General features: G+C 47.7%; 1 protein-coding gene across 5 annotated transcripts in view; it reads right to left on the bottom strand.

The window, feature by feature from the left end:
- Window positions 1-13,503: 13,503 nt before the first annotated feature.
- Window positions 13,504-20,208, bottom strand: part of PAX7 (paired box 7) — a 153,047-nt gene continuing 146,342 nt past the window's right edge. For all 5 annotated transcript variants that reach the window (XM_048824707.2, XM_048824708.2, XM_048824706.2 and 2 more), the window contains one exon: window positions 13,504-16,902. In XM_048824707.2, coding sequence (XP_048680664.1) covers window positions 16,787-16,902 — 116 coding nt within the window. In that variant the 3' untranslated portion in view covers window positions 13,504-16,786. The remainder of the gene's footprint in view (window positions 16,903-20,208) is intronic.

The following is a 20,208-nucleotide window of genomic DNA, read 5'->3' as shown; positions in this document are numbered from 1 at the left end:
GGGGACTCAGGTCCAGGGCAGCCGGGGGGGTTAGCGAAGGGCCTGGCGCTGGCAGCAGCGAGCAACCTGGCCCCAGCCCACCCCTGCTATGCCCCCTCCCTGCCCCCATTTCAGCCCTTCCTCCAAGCCCCTGCCCTGCTTCTTTTCGGCTTCCACCCCCTCCCCCAAGTGACACCAGGAGCCACTGGGACGGAGCGGAGTGAGGTGGGCTGGGCCAGGTCACTTGCTGCTGCCAGCGTCAGGCTCCCCGCTACCCACACAGTCTGCCTTGGATCTATGTTCCCCTGAAGCGCGGGGACCCCCAAAGCACAGTCAGCCCAAACATTGGTGGAGCCAGGCCCATGTTCCTAAATACTGGGGGAGCACGGACCCATGAGCCCATATAACTCGCTGCCTATGGGGGATATGTAGAAAGCCTTCCCTGTTCCTGCTTTTTTAAGTGAACCATTTTGAGGTTGCATTGGGTGGGAACAAGCGGCTAAAGAGAAAAAAAAAAAAGAAGCTCTCTTTCCACAGATAAGGAAGGCCCCGATCCTGCAATGAGTTAATGGGCAAGATTCTGTGGAGTGGCTCTTGGAAATAGAGCACACACAGTCTCAGCACAAGGGGGAGGGGGACATGGTGGTTTTAGGCCAATTTGATACCCTGGTGAGTCTGGGCCAGCTGGGGACTAGTGTGGCCCCCTGAAGGCAAATTTAGGGGACCCCTGCGGCTGCTCTAAGTTATGACAGCCCTGCCTGGGGTGTCTGTGGGCAGCTAGCAGTGCAAATTAGAACCACCCGTGATCCCCATCGTAGCTCTGCAGGGACTCTCCTTCCGCCCCCCCCGTGGCCGCCCCCTCCCCAAGCGCTGAGGATTCTGAGGGAGGTGGGGCTTGTGCAGGGTGACTATGGCAATGCTGGCTAGTGCCTGCTCTGGGGGAATTTTCTCTCAGTAAGTTGTGAGGATTTTCCCTCCCTCTGTTGGCTGCAGTGGTTTGTGAGGCCTCTAGACAGGTGTGGAGCCATCCATTCATCCCCATTTGCACCTTCTTTCCTATGATTTCATAACACACGCACAAACTTTATTTATGCGGGTGTCACTGTCCCCACTCTGAGGTCAGTATTAATGATCATCCCCATTTTAACGGGAAGGAAACGGAGCCTGAGACGTTAAGCATCTTATCCAAGGTCCCACAGGGAGTTGGGCACAGCAGTGAAAACCAGGTCTCCTAACTCCTTATATTGTACTCCAAGCTCTAGACACTCTGGCTTGCTCAATACCTTGACTGTTTAGAAGGGAAGTCAAATAGGATATCTACATCATACTTATTCTCAACAGAGGACCAGTCAGTTCTCCATAGGAAACTGTCCACTTCTTTCTCCTCCTCTTCCTCAATCACATCGACCTTTCTCAGGCAGGTAAAAATGGATGGGTCTCCTCCCTCTCACACCTTGAATGGCCACAGGGTCACTGCACAGTGATGCCAGGAAATCCCACCTCTCCAAAAGGCTTTACGCTTCCACAGACAGTTCCTAACCCCACCCTAGCCCAGAAGGTGAGAGACAGTGTCCGGAAACCAAATCAGATTCTCATGTGATTAACCAGAGGGCTATATAATGTGACCTTACTAACAGGGTCCTGTTCCCCTGCTCCACCATTGTGATCTTGGACAATTCACCCTCCCAGTGTATGAGTTCAGTAAAACAGAGCCGAGGTGTGGTACGGATTAAAGTTTGCATACTGCTTTGAATTCCTCAGAAAGGAACATAGGAATTGCCACACTGGATCAGACCCAAATATCCAATCTCTGATGGTGGCCAGCACGCAGCTGCAACAGGGGAAGTTGCAATAAATCCTGCATCAACAGCTATGGGATAACCTGCCCTGAGGAGGCTCCCTTCTTAACCCCCACTAGTTAGACGTTGGATTAAGGATGTTATGTGTTATAGATATGCAGGATAAGATTCTCAGCTGGTGTAAGATCAACCCAGCAAATTGACTTCTTCGGAGCTAAGCTGATTTATGCCAGCCGAGAATCTGGTCCATAAAGTACAGAATATTAATTACATTAAACTTCAGAAAATGAGACCCACATGAAAATCCTTTTAAAGTCATTTAATTCTCTTTTCATGTACCTCTCCCTGCTCAGAATGCCCTTATTTTATGCAAGTCCACAGTCTATGGTAATAAACTTTTCTATACCTATTCAGAAAAGAAATTGATCATGAAGTGCTGTAATGCTGAAGGCTTCCAAGCTAAATTTGACAGCACAGTAACTGTACGATAGCTACTGAGATCAGTGACAAAAAGACTAAACACAGGTCATGAGGTGTGACAGACATCTGAGGCAAGTGAATGTACCCTGATAGTTAAATTATTGGACGGGGGTGTGCCAGTCTGGCTAGCAGTGTAGTTCATATAGTCAATGCTACAGGATGCATTAAGATCCACTCCAGACATATCTGGATTTGTGTGTTAGGAGTTGTATTGTCATGCCCTATGTGGCAACATATGGCAACTTCCAAGTTCATCGGGGAGGCTCAGCAGATAGTATATAGATAAAACACACACAGCTAAACATACAAACCAAATCCTATCTTTAAGAGGAAATTATGGAGTGAGGTGCATTGCTTTTGAAAGTGAAGTGGTGGAAGTGACTAGAACCAGGTATCATGCACAAGGTCCTTGAGCAAGTTCTCCCACAGCTGTGTCATCACATCTAAATCCTGATCTGCAACACCCCCTGCTATCCCAGTCATAGTTTTCTACCTTGTGACACCGTGTCAGCTAGAAACAAGCCATCTAAGCTCATTCCACGAGTGACTTAAATAGGACTTGAACTCGGCTGTGCTGTGAGGAAAAGGCTATGGCTGAAATTTTCAAAAGTGGCTAGTGATCCTGTATGCTCAGCATGAGACCCTTAAAAGGGGCCTGATGATCAGAGGGTGAGTGCACAGCCCTGACTTTTTCAGAAGTGCTTTTCTGGAGGTCTCAAATTGGGCACCCCCAAAATCAAAATACTCAAAATCACAAGTATCACAGATCTGGTCAGGTTCCTCCTGCTGGCACCCAACCAGATTCCTGTGGGGGAATTCCAGCCTTGGGATCTGAAGAGGTTTTAAGTCTCCAGAGTCAAAATAAAGTCCATGAACTGTCCCATTCTTCAGGTTCCTAGGCACCTGAAGTTGGAGTGCGGACCCTGTATCTAATACTCCCTCCTGAGACTTGCAACACATCCCAGATGCTGATCCCAGAAGCCCCAGTGCTGACTCCTCTCGCTTAAACACACCCTCTCCAAGAATCCCACCAAAGGCTCACCCTTCTGGGTTACAGTTTAGCTTTCTCAGGAGGCAGATGTAACACAACACACACAAACACTTTGCACAGAGTTCTACACAGCTTTTACTCTCTACTTAATCACATGAAAAATATAAAAAGAAAAGGAGTACTTGTGGCACCTTAGAGACTAACCAATTTATTTGAGCATGAGCTTTCGTGAGCTACAGCTCACTTCATCAGATGTTTACCGTGGAAACTGCAGCAGACTTTATATACACACAGAGAATATGAAACAATACCTCCTCCCACCCCACTGTCCTGCTGGTAATAGCTTATCTAAAGTGATCAACAGGTGGGCCATTTCCAGCACAAATCCAGGTTTTCTCACTTTAGATAAGCTATTATCACTTTAGATAAGCTATTACCAGCAGGACAGTGGGGTGGGAGGAGGTATTGTTTCATATTCTCTGTGTGTATATAAAGTCTGCTGCAGTTTCCACGGTAAACATCTGATGAAGTGAGCTGTAGCTCACGAAAGCTCATGCTCAAATAAATTGGTTAGTCTCTAAGGTGCCACAAGTACTCCTTTTCTTTTTGCGAATACAGACTAACATGGCTGTTCCTCTGAAACATGAAAAATATACAGATCCCTGCAAGAATAATAAATCCTACATATATTTCCCCTCACTCTAACTCACCCTTCCCTTGGTAGGCCATCTGTGTTCAGGTAGGCAGGATCACCCTGCCTCATTTGGCTCCGGCAGCAGCTTCCCTTATCTTAAGCTGGCGAAAAATGGCCAGAGAGGGAATGGAAGAAGAGCAGCCTCTGCCCTTTCTAATCTTCCTGTCTTCTGTGTCAAGTGACTTCCTGATCAGCGCTAACAGGTGACCACAAAGCCCTACCAGGTGACTTCATTGAGAGGCTACCACTCCCCTGACAAACCACTTCTCCTACTTGGAAGCTAGTCTATCATCAAGAGTGATTAAATTTCAGTGGTCCAGCCCTTAAATAAACTACCCCCTTCTGCTAGTCCTTTACCACCTCCTTTGGAACTTCAGTCCAACATGGAGGCAAAAGCACAAAGAGAAGGCAAGTAGCTTCCATATTCAAAATGGAGCTTGCCGCTTGTAAAGGTCCATACAGAGTGTTCAGAATCTCACACAGAATTCATAAATTGTATAAGACAGACTCCCCAAATCAACACAACTAGTCACTTCCAAAAGTCTTGGTGTATTTGTTGTCAAAAATGTATAGTGATGGATTCACAGCGTACCTTTCAAATGTACCCTTTTGGGGCTTACTCTCAAAGTCAAATACATTCCCATACATTTCTTATCCTCTGAACTTTGTTTTTCTAAAGTATATATACATCAGAAATAAAGAATCATGGAATTCAAGTTATAGAAACAGTAATTTAAAGAATTTTGGGTTCCCTGCATGAATAACCTTTGTATCCCTCATTTTGGGCCAGTCACACATAGCATCCCACATTTGGATGGGGGTGCAGGCTCCGGGGTAGGGCCGGAAATGAGGGGTTCAGGGTACTGGAGGGGGCTCAGGCCTTGGGGTAGGGGGTTGGGGTGCAGGTCAGGGTGCAGGCTCTGGCTGGTGGTGTGGGCTCTGAGGTGGACCCAGGGATGAGGGGTTTGGGGTGCAGGAGGGGGCTCAGGGCTGGGAGAGGGGGTTGGGGTGCAGGCTCCAGGAGGGAGTATGGGTGCAGGAGGGAGCTCAGGGCTGGGGTAGGGGTGTGGGAGGAGGTGCAGGGTGTGGGCTCTGGGAGGGGGCTCAGGGCTAGGGCGAGGGGTTGGGGTGTGGGCTCTGGGAGGGAGTTAGGTGCGGGAGGGGGTTCCGATCTGGGGCAGAGGGTTTGAGGTGCAGGCTCCGGCCAGGCGGCGCTTACCTCAGGTGGCTCCTGGTCGGCGGTGCAGCAGGGCTAAGGCAGGCAGCTCCCATTGGTCATGGTTCCTGGTCAATGGGAGCTGCAGAGCCAGCATTCAGGGCGGGGGCATCGCGCAGAGCTTCCCTGATCGCACCTGTGTCTAGGTACTGCAGGGACATGCTGGCCGCTTCCAGGAGCTGTGCAGAGCCAGGGCAGGCAAAGAGCCTGCCTTAGCCCCACTGCACCGCCGACCGGACTTTTAGCAGCCCAGTTAGCGATGCTGATCGGAGCTGCCAGGGTCCCTTTTTGACTGGGCGTTCTGGTTGAAAACCGGATGCCTGGCAACCCTACCAATCTGAGTGACATGTGACTGAACTACAGGAGGTGAGTTAAAAGTGGTGCACAGTGAGAGGATAACACAGTGGTTAGCTTGTTAGAAATGGAGCCGATTGAAGACTTTAGAGGGGGTGGGACTTGAGGCCCAGTGACCTCAACCAGGAACAATTTTTTAGGAAAACATCTGCTGTTTAAAGCAATCTGGTCCATTCCAAGAGCAAAAGGTTCCCCCTTTCACAGGTTTTATGAGCCCCTCAGGATAAGCCTTGCCTAGCTGGAGTGACTGAGTGGCATCCGCAAAAAAGGGAGGTTACCCTAATCCAGTGGTTCTCAACCTTTCCAGACTACTGTCCCCCTTTCAGGAGTCTGATCTGTCTTGCATACCCCCAAGTTACACCTCACTTAAAACTACTTACTTATAAAAATGCAAAAGTGTCACAGCACACTACTATTGACAAGCTGCTTACTGTCTCATTTTCACCGTATAATTATAAAATAAATAAACTGGAATATAAACATTGTATTTACTTTTAAGTGTACAGTATATAGAGCAGAATAAACAAGTCATTGTACAAAATTTTAGTTTGTACTGACTTTGCCAGTGCTTTTTATGTAATCTGTTGTAAAACTAGGCCAATCTCTAGATGAGTTGATGTACCCCCTGGAAGACCTCTGAGTAGAATCATAGAATATCAGGATTGGAAGGGACCTCAGGAGGTCATCTAGTCCAACCCCCTGCTCAAAGCAGGACCAATCCCCAATTTATGCCACAAATCCCTAAATGGCCCCCTCAAGGATTGAACTCACAACCCTGGGTTTAGCAGGCCAATGCTCAAACCACTGAGCTATCCCTCCCCCCCAGGGTTACCCCTGATTGCGAACCACAGCCCTAATCCACCTTCTGTTTGAGAGCCACCTCCAGCATGTCATGGGCTCCTGGAAGTAACTATTGTCTTCAGAGGAGGAATGTCTTTCTTCCACTACTCTGTCCTCCATTTAAGAAATCCAGTCCCCCTAGTGTAACCAGCCCAACTCTCAAGGTGCAAGTGAAGGTGGGGAGTTGCACGGGTAGGCATATCTGGCCTACCTTAAATCTGGCTAGCCCGGGGAACAATAGTTACAGCTCCATTACTGCGGTTACTCATGCTCGATGGGATAAAGCTACCACAGGGATGCCTCCATGTGCTACAATCACACCTTCTCTTGCCGTGTAGACACACCCTCCACAGATGGGTGCTGTGGAGAGCAACCACCAGCTATTTTATAACCCAGGGTGGTGGGGAAGCAGACACAGAAATAAAAGTTGGTTGGAACGATACCCCAGTGGAATATATGGGCTGCTCCCCATGTATACGTACGTGTGTGGGTGGGTATATGCTAGTCCAGTGCTAACGAGATGATGTTATCACTCTAAAGCGACCCTTGGCATGGCAGTTCCTACGCTGGAGGTACTGCATATTTGCAAAAGTTGTCAGCTGGTGTCAAATTGACTCCAATTTGATTTAGCACCGGCTTATCAGCAGATTATAGCCAATGACTGCTCAGAGCCATAATTGACCATTGATACTGGTATATGGAGCTCTGTCAGTAAGAGCAGCTCCCTCAAGGGACAGCTTGATGTCTCTCAGAGGGTAATGGATCGAATCTCACAAGGTCTGGCGAATATCCTGTTCCACTTAGATAACGGTTGGAATCATTAGGCGAAAGGAAGCAGAGCACTTGGGACAGAGGGGGGCAGTGTTGAAACACTAGCAATTGCAGGGCCTGAGGCAACAAACGTCTAAGAATGATCGTTGTCAGAGCCAAGACGCAGCCGCAAGGGACTGAGAGGAGGCACAAGGATTTCACCTTTCTACAGCAGCACTGGCCAAAGTCTCTGTATTAAAAAGGGCATGCAATTGGAGGTCATTTTCTCCATTCCTACAGTTACTGTGTAATAATAATAATCTCTTGTTTATATGGAGCCTTTCATTCAAAGAGCTTTCCGAATGTAAACTCAGCAAGCGATCACGTCAGTCCCCACTGAAGTGCAGCCATCTCTGGGGTGAAACACCACAACTGTTTAACAGCGCACAGCAGCATCATGTGACACGTTAGGGCAGGAAGAGAAGACTAATAATGTCAAATTTGCAGAAGCAGGATGTAATTTACCCTGGAACTTGGCAAGGAGGCCAGGGGTAATTCCCGCTTGTACATAAACTTCTGGGGGATCATTAATAGCCACAGCGGTCAGAACCTCAATTTTACATCCTATCACAAAGCCAACAGGTCTGATAGATAGCACAATGCCCGTAACATTATGGTAGGCCATTGATTTAGAGGGAAGAGTGCTCCCTATTAGACCATCAACACTATTACTGCAGTGCCTAGATTTCTCTTGGAGGTCTCTCATCTAAGCACTGTGTCAGTCCTGTCCGGCCTAGCTCATTGGAGCTAACAGGAATATAAGATGGCATAGCTGCAACACATCAGATCCTTTTCAAAGCTGCCTGCCATTGCAAGGCATCTGATCAAGCTGTTAGCGAAAAAGAGCACTGTACAGAACAGAGGGGTGGCATGGTTTAGAAATAGCTCAAACTCCTCTTGGTTCTGCTCCTCGGCTCGGGAGGTTTTGATGCATTCTGACCCCAATGCTTTGTGCCTTCCAATCATCTGATTTATCCTGGTGGGCTCGGGGTGAAACCTCTCATGCAACGTCGGCCGAAGAATGACAAAGCTTAGGGACTTCTGCTGAGCTCTCCCCAACCATGTCATGAATGCAGCATAAAGGGGAAGATTTTCAAAGGCACAACAGGAAATTATGTACCCAATTGACTTTCATCATTTGTACCTTTGAAAATCTCCCCCTACATGCCTAAATAGGTAGAAAAATGACTAGAATGCTTTCAGCTCTGAAGCCCTGTGGGAGGCCGAGCCACTTGACCAAGTCCAGATCAGAATGTCAGACAGGTGCTGGACGTTGGATATCAAGATAAATACTGAAGAAAGCTGCTCTCCTGTTCAAGTGAAGCAGATACCCCAGTGGTATCCTCTACAGATAACACTGCTCCTCCCTGGGCAGAGGGGCACAGTCCTGACCAGGCAAGGCCACAGTGAAGACAGACAACAACAATATGTTACAGGGTGCTCATCACCTGCGTGCCTGGGCATAATGTAGTCATTCTGGACAATCACTGGTTTTACTGCCAACTCCATGGGACACTCCCTTGCCACGCCCCTCTGTGACAACTTGGACAAAGGGGTGGGGGTTAATTCTTGGAAGTGTGCAACTTTGCTCCAAATGACCTGTTGGTGACATCAAGCACCACTTGACTACAGATGGTCCCGAATGAACCCTTCGGATCCAAACACTCTCGAGCTTTGGAGGAGGCAAAATCGAAAGTTAGTGGCTCAGGTCCAGTGCTACCCAATGTGGTTTTACACCATCCTGCTTAGATAAATGCAGACAAGATGTTGCCAAAATAGAAAAAGGGCAGGAAAATATGACCTTTCATCTCTGGCTGTCGGCTTTCCTGCCCTTCCTCTCCACCTTCCTCAGTCACAGCAAAGGGCAGGATTTATACCATAAATGGTGGTTTATTTACCATAAATGGTGGTTCCCAACCTTTCCTCTGGCGTGGCACCCTTTCATACCTTCAGTTATTTTAAGGCAAACCACCATATTGTCTTCAAGTGAACCCATCTCTCACCACCTCGGTTTTATCTGTTTACCACCCTGGCCATTCACAGTCTACAGGGAGTGTGTGTACAGAGCGGGGTAGCTCAGGGTGCAGGGAGAGGGTAGCTCGGGGCGGTGTGGAGAGAGGGGGTAGCTCAGGGTGCAGGCAGGGGCTGTATCCGAGGGGGTGCTGCTGCAGGACCTGGCTGTGCTCTCTCCCGAGTTGGCACAATGGGGGCAGCTCTGCTCCTTGTGGCCGTGTGCGCGCCGGGCCAGGCCAAGCCAGGACATGCCGTCCTACACAGAGACCGTGGGCACCAGCACCCAGTGGTTTGCAGGCACCAAGGACTACATACCTGAGCCTGGAGGGCGTGGCGGCCCTTACCCAGCCCAGGTGTGGCAATGACCTGGACACACGCAGCATCTGGCATCGCTGCTCACCCCCCGTCCCTGAACATTCCTCCGAGCCCTCATAGGGGATGTGGCCAGCCTGAGCCCCCTGTGGGGGGGGAAAGAGGGGGAGGTGCGTGGGGAGGCAGCAGGGCCAAAGGGAAGGCAGAAATCTGCCCCCGCATGTGTTGCCTCTGTGACGTATTCAGTTTGGGGGGGGGGGCAATGCGCCAATACCCTCCCCATCTCTGCCTATGCAGGTGGGGGTAGATGCCCTCCCTGCCCTCCCTAAATGCCTCCCCTTCCCCCAGCCCCCATCAGTTCTGGCCTCACCCTCCACCAGTTCACTCCCGCACCTCACCACAATTCAGCCCCACCCCTATTCCAGGGCTTCCACACTGCTGAAGGGCCACAACCCTCATCTCAGGGCTCCTGCCAGTGGGCTCCCAAGGCTTCTCCGCCTGCAAGATGTACCCTCTGCTGAGTGCCTCCAGGATCACCCTCTTGCGTCTGGTCTGCCCCTGGCTGAGCTGGTTCTTCCCCCTTCCCTGCATGAGCCTTCTTCCTGGCAGGTTCCCCAGTTTTGGCCAATTCTGTGACACCTTGTCTGCACCAGCTCTTCTCCACCAAGTGGCTTCCAACTACTGCTCTCACAGTATTCATGCAGCTGTCTACAGAGACCCTGCTGTTAACTTCCTGTTACCCCTGTCTTCTTCCTGTCCCCTAGCTGCCCCCGGCTCTTTATAATGGCCAGGTGCCCTCCTATTGGGTCATAGGTGAACTGGACTCGTTCCCTCTTAAAGAGGCCAGTCTCTCTGTGACAGGACAGCTGTCCAAAATGGACCTCCTCTAGGAATGAGAAGTTAGTTCATCCTTTGCACCTATTCGCAAACTGTTCTTTCTGCTGAGACAACTGACAAAGATGCCAATTGTTGTGGTAGTTTTTGTGATGTTGGCCCATAGAAATTGGACTAAAATAATCTAATTTCACAGACATAGTGCAAGAGTCATCAGATGATAATGACTTTTGACCTCTAACTTCTGTATTTGAGTTAGAGGTGAAATGCTCCATTCCCAATTGCCAATCCCATGAGCCACTTATTCCATCATTTGTGATTCCCTATTAGAAACTTGAAAATACTTTTCCTCCCATTGATTTTGTACTTTTCCATTGAGCAAACTCCAGTTTCTTGACTGGCACTGAAATTAAAATGGTGCCTTTTGTTCAACAACATATTCAGCTCACACGGTGCCTTGCCAAGCCAAAACACATTTGTTTGTGCACAAAAAGCATTGGTTATGTCTAGACCTGGTTGGGAAATAATCTTTTTTCCCCTTTGAAAATTTTGATGCAAATGAAAATTGCTGATAAAACTTTTTGTAGAATTTTAAAGAATTTTTTGGTTGAATAACAAACAAACAAACAAATACATAAACCTGTCAACCGCCTTGAAAATAAAAATTGTGGTTGCCAGCAAAAAATGTATAGTTTTCAAAGAAAAACAATTTTTGGTGAAAATTTCTGATTCAATGAAAAGCCATTTTCCATTAAAAAGCAAAACAAAACAAAACCCAAAAAGTTAAAAAAGAACAACAACAAAACAACCTTCTGATGGAATTTTTTTGACTTCCACCCTAGTTAACTATTTAGAGTCTTATGCTGTGCCCATCATCACGGTATCTGAGCCCCTGCTGGCTCTGAGAAGTGTGTGGGCTAATGAACCCACTGCTGCCAAGGAGAGGTTAAATCAGTGTGTTGTTGGTCCTATGAAAACAACCACTTTGTGAAAATGCATTTCTTTGCATTTCATAATGTGTGTTAATATGATTAAATTAGGTATGTAGGGCCTGAGTTGCCCCTCACTTTCAAATGACCCTATTATTAGACCAAGTACCCATAAAACTCCAAGATCTTTGACATGCAGCACCCATTTTATTGTATGTGACACACTGCGAAGTGAATGAACTAATTCCTCCAAAGACATTTTTAATTCTTTTTTTTTTAATGTATAACAGTTATGCCTGAGTTACAGAGAGACACCTACAGGCAGCAGGTAGTTAAAGCAAATACCAGTTTCTCTTTCTATTCTACTACTCCATATAGCTGAATAAATTATGGTGCGATTATATATATACACACACACACACACGCACACACACGCACACACACACACGCATACACATGGAGCAAAATGGCTATGAGTCAAACACAGAAGCAACATATCCGCAGTTACTAGGAATAAGGAATGTTCTATAGTGCTATGTAGATATTCCCCAGATGGGTATATGGAGGTGTCAGGGGTGATGGGTTAGAAGCATTAAATACACAAAGTCTCTGAGCAACAGGGGCTAATCTGCTGAGCTGCAGAACGTGGTGAGATAGTGACCAGCATAGTCTTGGAATGGTGCCGGTGGGTGGGGAGATAGAGCAAATCCGTTACTTCTTTTCCCACAAGGATCATGTTCACAGGCATGGGAAAAAATCAACCTGAGAGAATGTCCATTGAATGTGTCCTTCAGTTGGTTTGTTTTATTAAGCACGGGATTTGTTGGGGTTCCCAGGTGTCCCTGCGTCCCCATGATTGGAATGTCTGCTCATGGCCTGGTCGTTTCACTTCAAGTGACTCTGGCCAGGCGTTCTCCAGGCTCCTGTGAGTCCGATGCTTGCCCGTTGCCAAGAGCCGCAGTTCCACCCTTCCTAGCGGTTCGCCTTTAGGGCATCTCTCCCTCCGTTTTGCTTCCCCACCTCATCCCCCAAGTTTCTCTTTTTTTTTCAGCAGAACTGAGGTTGGCAATCCATAAAACAAAACAAAAAAAAACCTTTTGACTTTCATACATTAATGTACCTTAAAAAAATTAAAACACAAAAAAAACACCCCCCCCACACAAAAACAAGCCCATCCCACCCCAAAGATTCTGGAATGTATTTTGAAAACACACAATATGCAAATTTCTACCGTTTGCCCCGTTTTTTTTAAACTAGCACAGCACTCACTGTGTTTTTAGTATATAAAAAAACTCAACTTTCTATAAACATACAGCACATGACCAAATATCCAACTAATGTACATAAGTGCGACCTCAGGGAGAGGGTCAGAGAATAGCTATTCGCATGGGACGTTTTTCATATTCCTCTAAGAACTCTATTTACAGCAGCAGCCAGGATGTTCATGGACTTTCTGGTGAAGGTAACTGGTAAACAGATTTCTATAATGCTCCCTCTTTTTCAGACACTTTATCTTAGGCTCCTGCACTCTGGCTCTTAGCTTAACTGAAGTTGTCTGTTAACAACATACCCACTACTAGAACCTGCTGTATGCTGTTAAGGGCCACCTTACAGACTGGGAACTGTTGCGTGTCTCTTGCTTTTGTATATATGCGCACACAAGTACACAAGAAAACAAGGCAGAGAGAAGAGGAAGTTCTGTGGGCGGGATAAGCGGCCAACCGTTTCTCGTTACAAGCTGGGTCTTTCCTGCTGGTTGTATCGTGTAGCAGATGAGGAGAAATCAGTCTGGTCAAAAATGGCTTTAATTAGTCGAAGTATAAAATGGCTTTTAGGACTTGGGATATGATTAGAGCTTTTTGACTGGCTGTCGGTGATCACAATGCTCAGTTAATACAGGGGACTAACATCTTCCCTCTGTACATTACATTTCCTAACAGCACCAAGAAATACCAGTTTGTACATTTCTCGGGCATGACAGCCCTTCTTGGGTGCTTCTCCTCACTGAGCTGTCAATATTTTTTGCTGATTAATGCAGCTCATGGCCCACAGTAACATCCCCGTTCTATTGCCCCGGCAGTACTTACCGGTGTCTGTTCAAAACCCGCAGGTAACCGTGAGGTATTAGAGCAGGTTAAAATGGATGTTTCAGTCACTGACCCCATGGATTCAGAGGAACAGCCGTGTTAGTCTGTATTCGCAAAAAGAAAAGGAGTACTTGTGGCACCTTAGAGACTAACCAATTTATTTGAGCATGAGCTTTCGTGAGCCACAGCTCACTTCATCAGATGTGTCTATCTCATGGAAACACCCTAGCATCTGCTTTGTGTTTCCAGATGTTCCTTTGATTCTCCAGGTTAGATGTGGTTGGGGTAATAATGTTATTATATTTCTCTCCTGCTGGTAATAGCTCACCTTACCTGATCACTCTGGTTACAGTGTGTACGGTAACACCCATTGTTTCATGTTCTCTGTGTATATAAAATCTCCCCACTGTATTTTCCACGGCATGCATCCGATGAAGGGAGCTGTAGCTCACGAAAGCTTATGCTCAAATAAATTGGTTAGTCTCTAAGGTGCCACAACTCCTCCTGTTCTTTTTGCGGATACAGACTAACACGGGCTGTGACTCTGAAACATGTTATTATAGTTACTCGGAGGGACAGTCAAGCCAGAAATGGGATTCAAAAGTTGCTCTTCCTCATTTCAGATCCAAACCAAAAGCACATAACTCTCCATTTTCCTTTTCTATCACACTAGCTTTAGGCAACACCTCTTGTCTATCATATCTCAGTTTGCCAGTAACCTCTAAGAAACCAGGATTCTTGCCTTCATCCACTCCCGCTTTATATGCAGTATTTAGTCTTGGAAATGGCATTGTGAAACGCAAGAACTAGGAAGTTCTGCGATCCCAGGAAATTCTCCTGTAGTCGAGGGGAAGGTCTGGAATCACCGTTTTATTTGTTGCACAGTTGGACAAGTAAAAGGAGGGATTTGGATTCCCTGTACAAATCATTGCAGAGGATTCTGTGTGCAATTGTTAGCAACCCAGCTGCTGAACAGCAGTGTGTGTGTATAAATAAGAGAGATGAATCTTGTGTGTTAAAATGCTTCCAGGAGTTCGGAACAACAAATCCCAGTGAAGCAGTGGGCTGGACGAAAGCCATGGATGGTGTCCGATACAATACAGAGCAACACATGAAGCAAAAATTGGCTTTGGCTAAGAACTGGCAATTTGCCCATGTGGGTTGCCATGTCCACGGGAGTTGGCCACTTTGTGGTTAACAATAAAATGCAGCCAAGGGCAAGGCACCAGAAAGCCTGAAACAGCCCAGAAGATGTTGCTTCAGGTGTAAAGACAAGGACTGATGGTTTGAGGGAAATGCAAAAAGAAGAAGCTGAAGAATGCAGGGAAGAAATCCGCCCCCTCACCCACCCTTTAATCCTCTGTCACTGGGGGGCAGAAAGTAGGTCCCCCCACATCTCTCAACTCCACTGAAGATACGTCCAATATAGACACCAGAAAGTTGTATCTGACTGACCCAGTGTGCAGCATCTGCTGCCAATCCACTGAACGTTGGACCTTACAAATTAGTCACTGGCTGGCACAAGATCATTGAAAGGAAAGGAACAGGATGGGTTGTTTCAATGGCAACTTTCCTCATCCTCTTCAGGGTGATGAGTAAACAGAAGTGTGTTCTTGGAGGTGAGTCATTTAAATGCAGTCAGAGAGTGAAGAAAGTCTAAATGTTTAGGGACCTGCTACAGCATTTTATCGGGGGGAGTGAAGATTGTTACCACACCATATAAATAAATTGTATAAACCCCACGTGGTTCGTGATTCAGATATAACTTGTTATTCCCAATTGGGTTTATCTGAACATTGAGCTGAGCAGGATCATGGGTTGGTACAGAGGAAAGAGTGCTGTATGCTACAGAAAAGAGGGAGGCAAATCTGAACAAGAACAAAATCTGAGGCCTAGAGAGAAAGCACCTCCAAAATAAACAACACAGAAATATGAAGAGAAGACCAAGAGATCAACCTGTCCGGTAAAGGACCAGAGGATGGTGAAAATGACGAGTTACTTAAGGTAAGAGACAAGTACTTATCCTGGTAGGTTGGGAAATAAAGAGTTGTGTGCATAAGGGCACAAGAGTCTTTCCTCTTTCGTCCAGTACAGCACAAACAGGTGCATTATGTGGGTTTATGCCTCCCTCTCTCTGTGGCCAGTTGGAGACAGACTGTCGTGGTCAGACCATTCCTACAGCCCTCTGTCTCCCCAGCGCATGATGCACACTCCAGTTTTGTGTGGCACTCTGCCTTAACTAATGCACTCCCTCCATCCCAGCAACTAACTTGTCCCTCAGGCCTTCGCTTGGCGGGAGACATCCCTGACAGGTGCCTTCAGAAAGAATCTCATTTCATTTCAATCATTTTTCTAGCAGCGGAAGAACCCAGTTCTGAAAGCTGAAGTATCTCCAGCTAGGCCAGACCCAGGCTCGCTACAGCACCCATTGGGCAGTGCACCTCCCTCGCCGACATACACAGCCACTCTCCCTCACTGCCAGGATCGAACTCGCTGAGTGAAAGAAAGAAGGTCCTTGTTCAGTTCTCACTCTGCCCAGTCAGACACCACCTGGCCCAAACATTGTCCACGCCAGCCCTCCACATGCACATGTGCCAACATTTCCTACTGAATCTCCTGCTGCTATTGGATGCAAGTGGTTTTCAGCCAGCCCCACACCATCCTGTCAGGATCTAGTTGGTCCCTAAGAGGAAAAGTGAGCGTTGCTCATACCTGCCCCCAAATTCTCATAACCCCGCTCAACAATTTACATTTACGCTTTCCAGAGGTCCCAGGTTGGAGCATTTATAGCATCCATCGAATCCCACCCATGTGGAGCAACATCCCTGCCTACTTTCCCCTTGCTACGGGATCCTATCAGCAGCGTGGGGGGTGGGACAGGTTTGCTGTAACTTTCATTTGTTTTTTAAACACCTTCTTATATTTGGTCCAAAGGTCTTTTGGTCCCGAATGACATCACCCTTAGTGATCAGCTTGGTTACTCCTTCTATACAACGTCCACCAAGTTACTACAATAAAAAAGAAGGGGGAAAAATAAAAATATATATTTTACAATGGAAAAAGAAATTCAGCGTTGACTGTGCCAACTACCGAGATCAATGGAAAGTCATTAAGTGTGGGCAGCATGCCAAGCTGACCAGGTGGGCTGGAGGGAGGGCATGAACATTAGGATTAATAAATGTATCCAACCCATTGTCTCTGGCCACAGAAGGAGTCACGGTTAAAGAGGCTGGGTTGGCGTCTTAGAAGAGTGCTTGGTAAGGAACTGGATACATGGAGAGCCTTCCCCCCTCTTTTCCATCTCCTTCACAGCTTGCGTTGGTGCAGAGTGGTGGGGATTTGGAAAGGAGCGGGGTCTGGGCAGAGGTGGAACCCTGGAAGGCTGCTGGTGGTGTTTTCTCCGGTGGTACCAGGTTGCTGGAGTGGGTTGTTGGCACAGATGGACTCTTCAGTAAGCCTGGCCTGTCTCTACTGGTAGGAGGCCCAGCACAGCTGAATGTTCTCCCAGCTTCATCCTGCGCTGTGTAGACAGGCTGACATTCTTGGCCAAATAGTCGACAGCAGCTGTGGGGGAAAAGGGAGTGGAAAAAAAACACAGCATGAGGATTGGGATTTGGGGGGCATGAGGCATTTTAGGTCCATTTAAAAGAGGATAATAAACAAGCCCTGCCACAAGGGGAATCACTAACAGACAGGCCCAGCCATGGCGGGAGTTGCAGACACATGAGCCCAGCCATACGGGGGAGTCACAGACCCATGCCCCACCATGGGGAGCAGTCACAGACAGACAGGCCCTGCCACAAGGGGGAGTCACAGACACATGGGCATCACCACAGATAGAGTTGGAGATGTGCATGCCCTGCTGTGGAGAAGGCGGCATCACAGACACAAAGGGGTCCTCTGTGGTGGTTGGGGGAGAGAGACAGACCCCGCCACTAGGTTAGTTACAGATGGACCCGGCCACTGAGGGAGTCACAGACAGGTGGGCCGTGCCGCGGTGGGCAGTCACTGACAGACAGACCTTGTCGCAGAGAGAGTTGCAGACAGGCTGGCCCCACCATGGGAGGGGAGTCACAGACAGATAGACCCAGGCCCTGCTAGAGCAGCCTGACAGAAGAGGAGGCCCTGCTGGAGCTAAATGCAGTGATTGCCTTCACAGAATTTTGCACACGTTGCTACAGATGTACTCATCTTCCCCAAACCTAGTGAAAATGTCTGGAAAAAACACAAGAATTCCCCATCCCCCATAGACAATGGAATCTCCTGGGGAGCTGCCTAAGGATGAAGGTTGAAGAGGACAACAGCTGGTAAGAGCGCTGGGTGAGCGCAGAGATCTCCATGCTCAACTCCCTGTGTTCCCTCACAGCCACAGAGCCCACCACTGATCTGAGTTACGCTGGTGTAAATTATTTCACTAGTTTCAATGGCGCTAGCCCAGTGTGAGTGAGATTAGAATCTGACCCAGACACCGTATGTTGATACATCTCTGATAGTTTCATTCCTCGCCTCCTTCCTCCCGTTCTGGGAGAAGCCTCTGTTGATCATCATCATGGAAGACATATTGGCAACTCCCGAGGTGATCCGGGGACTCCATATCCCAAGTTGTGACCAAGTTCCAGCTCAACAGACCGCCCCATGGACTGAAGGGGAAGAGGGACAGGGCAGGATGGTGACACCGCTCATTAGCAGAGCTTCAGTCAAAAGTCTCTCCCTCTCACTAGCTATAATGTCTCAAATTAGATTAATAAGGAGCTGGCAGGAGACGTACCATCGGTGCCAATGAGTAAACAAATTTCAGCCATCAACATCTTGTCAGATGCCTGCCCCAAAGGGGGTCCCTTCCAGACACAAATTCTTATTAGACTTGTCATATCTATTAGAATTCCTTTCACGCTTCTGCGTTCCATCACCGGCATCATTAGCATGGCTCCGGCCTCTGGGAACTGTAAGGACCACATTAATCTGGCACCCCTGCTCCCCACCGGCTGGGACAGAACATGCTGTGTATTGCCTCTGTGTATGAGTGTTCATGGCTTGGGACACGTGAGCGGCAAATGGACTCAGGCACAGGATAAAGTTACATTGAGGTGTGAAGGGCAGCATGAGGCCTGTTAGGGAGTTCAGCCCCTGAGGTGGCCCACCTGCACTGGAGTCTGATGGGACCACAAGACTGGGAAATGGGGGGTGGATTGGGGTGCGCAGAAGATCCCGGAAGAATGAGATTCCCTTGTCCCTAGTTTGCTTGGTCCTAAGGCTTAGCCCTGTATCTTTGTGCTGTGGTGCATGTGTGTTAGGTGACTGTTTACATGTGAGATGGGCTAGTAGACCACATTCATTCCTGACACATGGCCAAATTGCCCATACAATTAAGAGTGCTGTGTGTGTGCGTGGGTGTGTGTGCGTGCGTGTGTTTGTGTCTATGCCTGTGCTGGTTCTGTGCATCCATCCTTATGTATATCCCCACACACGTGCTGACATTTGTGCAAGGCACGGACTCCGACACGTACTTGCGGAGGGAGGAAAAGCAAGGCCAGCTGGGAATGTTAATTCTCCTGGGGAATTAGTACGTTCTGAAGGTTGGTCAGAAGTTGCTCTCCCTGTTTTGGTCATCACTTAGGGATAGAAATGTGGTGGTATTATTATTAAAAACCAGCCAACCAACTAACCAAAGCCACCCATCCGTCTCTTTCTGTGCCTCTGGGAAGGGTTCATGGGAAGTGGGTCATTCCCTGCCAGAAATCAGAGTTGGTTTAATACAGAGTGGAAATCAAAACAAAAAGAAATGCACAGGAGTGTGTGCGAGCGGGTGTGTGTGTGTATATGCCTGGTGCTGACTACCCACAGTTCTCATTGACTATACCAGGTACTGCATGTGCTCAGCATCTCTTAGATAGACAGATAGATCATGTTCTCTCTGGACCTGATCCAAACCCTATTGAAGTCAATGGGCTTTTGAGCAGGCTCTGTACAGGGCATCATATATATATATAGGGATTTTGCAGCTTCAGATGCCTCTGATTTTAACACACATAATGTTGGTTTGTGGCCACAGTTGCCATCCAGCACCCAATTGAAAGGCAGGAGTATTACACAGGGAACAGTTGGGCTTCACTGGCTCATCTGACTGAGAGTGAATCCAGTTCCCAGCAATGGGAAGAAGTGGTGGAGGTTGTCTGTGTGTGTGTGCGTGTGTTAAAAGCTTCTCACCCTACCTTCACCTCGGCAACAGGAAGGGACCCTTTGTGGCTGGCTACCTGAATGTCTCTGGGGAGCGCGGCACATCTGGTCTAACTCTGTCAATCGTACGAGATTTGCTGCTGGGCACAGAATGTTTGGGAGACCGGGTTCTGATTGAAATAAACCGGAAAACGTTCCCACTGCAAACCACGCCCGGTGGATTGAACCGTAAGCTCAAAACCAGACTTTGAAATTGGATGAAAGTCTAAACACTCTGCAGAAAAGAGGGAGACACGAGACAGAAACAAAAAAGGGGAGACAAATAAAAGAATATCAAGGGATTTGAGCGGATGGTTTCATAAACACAGAGAGCCCCGAATAAGAATCCCTGCAGCAAAACAAGACAAGCATTTCTTTCTCTTTTCTCCTCCTTTTTGATCTTTTGCTTGTCTTTTCTCAACTCCTTCTTTTTATTTTAAAATTTTATCCCCCCCCTTTTTTTTTTACACACATGGGGTGTGACTAACGTCCTGCCCGAAGGGACCTTTATTGGAAATACATGGTATTGGAATTTGTTTAAGATTTTTATCAATAGCACGTGTGTCCAGCCTTGCATCCAGAAGTGAGGGGAAGGTCAAGGGGTCGCAGATCAAGCTCCCTAAAAACAAAAAGAGGAGGGGCGAGGGGGAAGCA

The sequence above is a fragment of the Caretta caretta genome, chromosome 18, assembly GCF_965140235.1.
Source record: "Caretta caretta isolate rCarCar2 chromosome 18, rCarCar1.hap1, whole genome shotgun sequence".
Classification (NCBI taxonomy): Eukaryota; Metazoa; Chordata; order Testudines; family Cheloniidae; genus Caretta; species Caretta caretta.
This window is presented reverse-complemented; position numbering and strand designations above follow the sequence as displayed.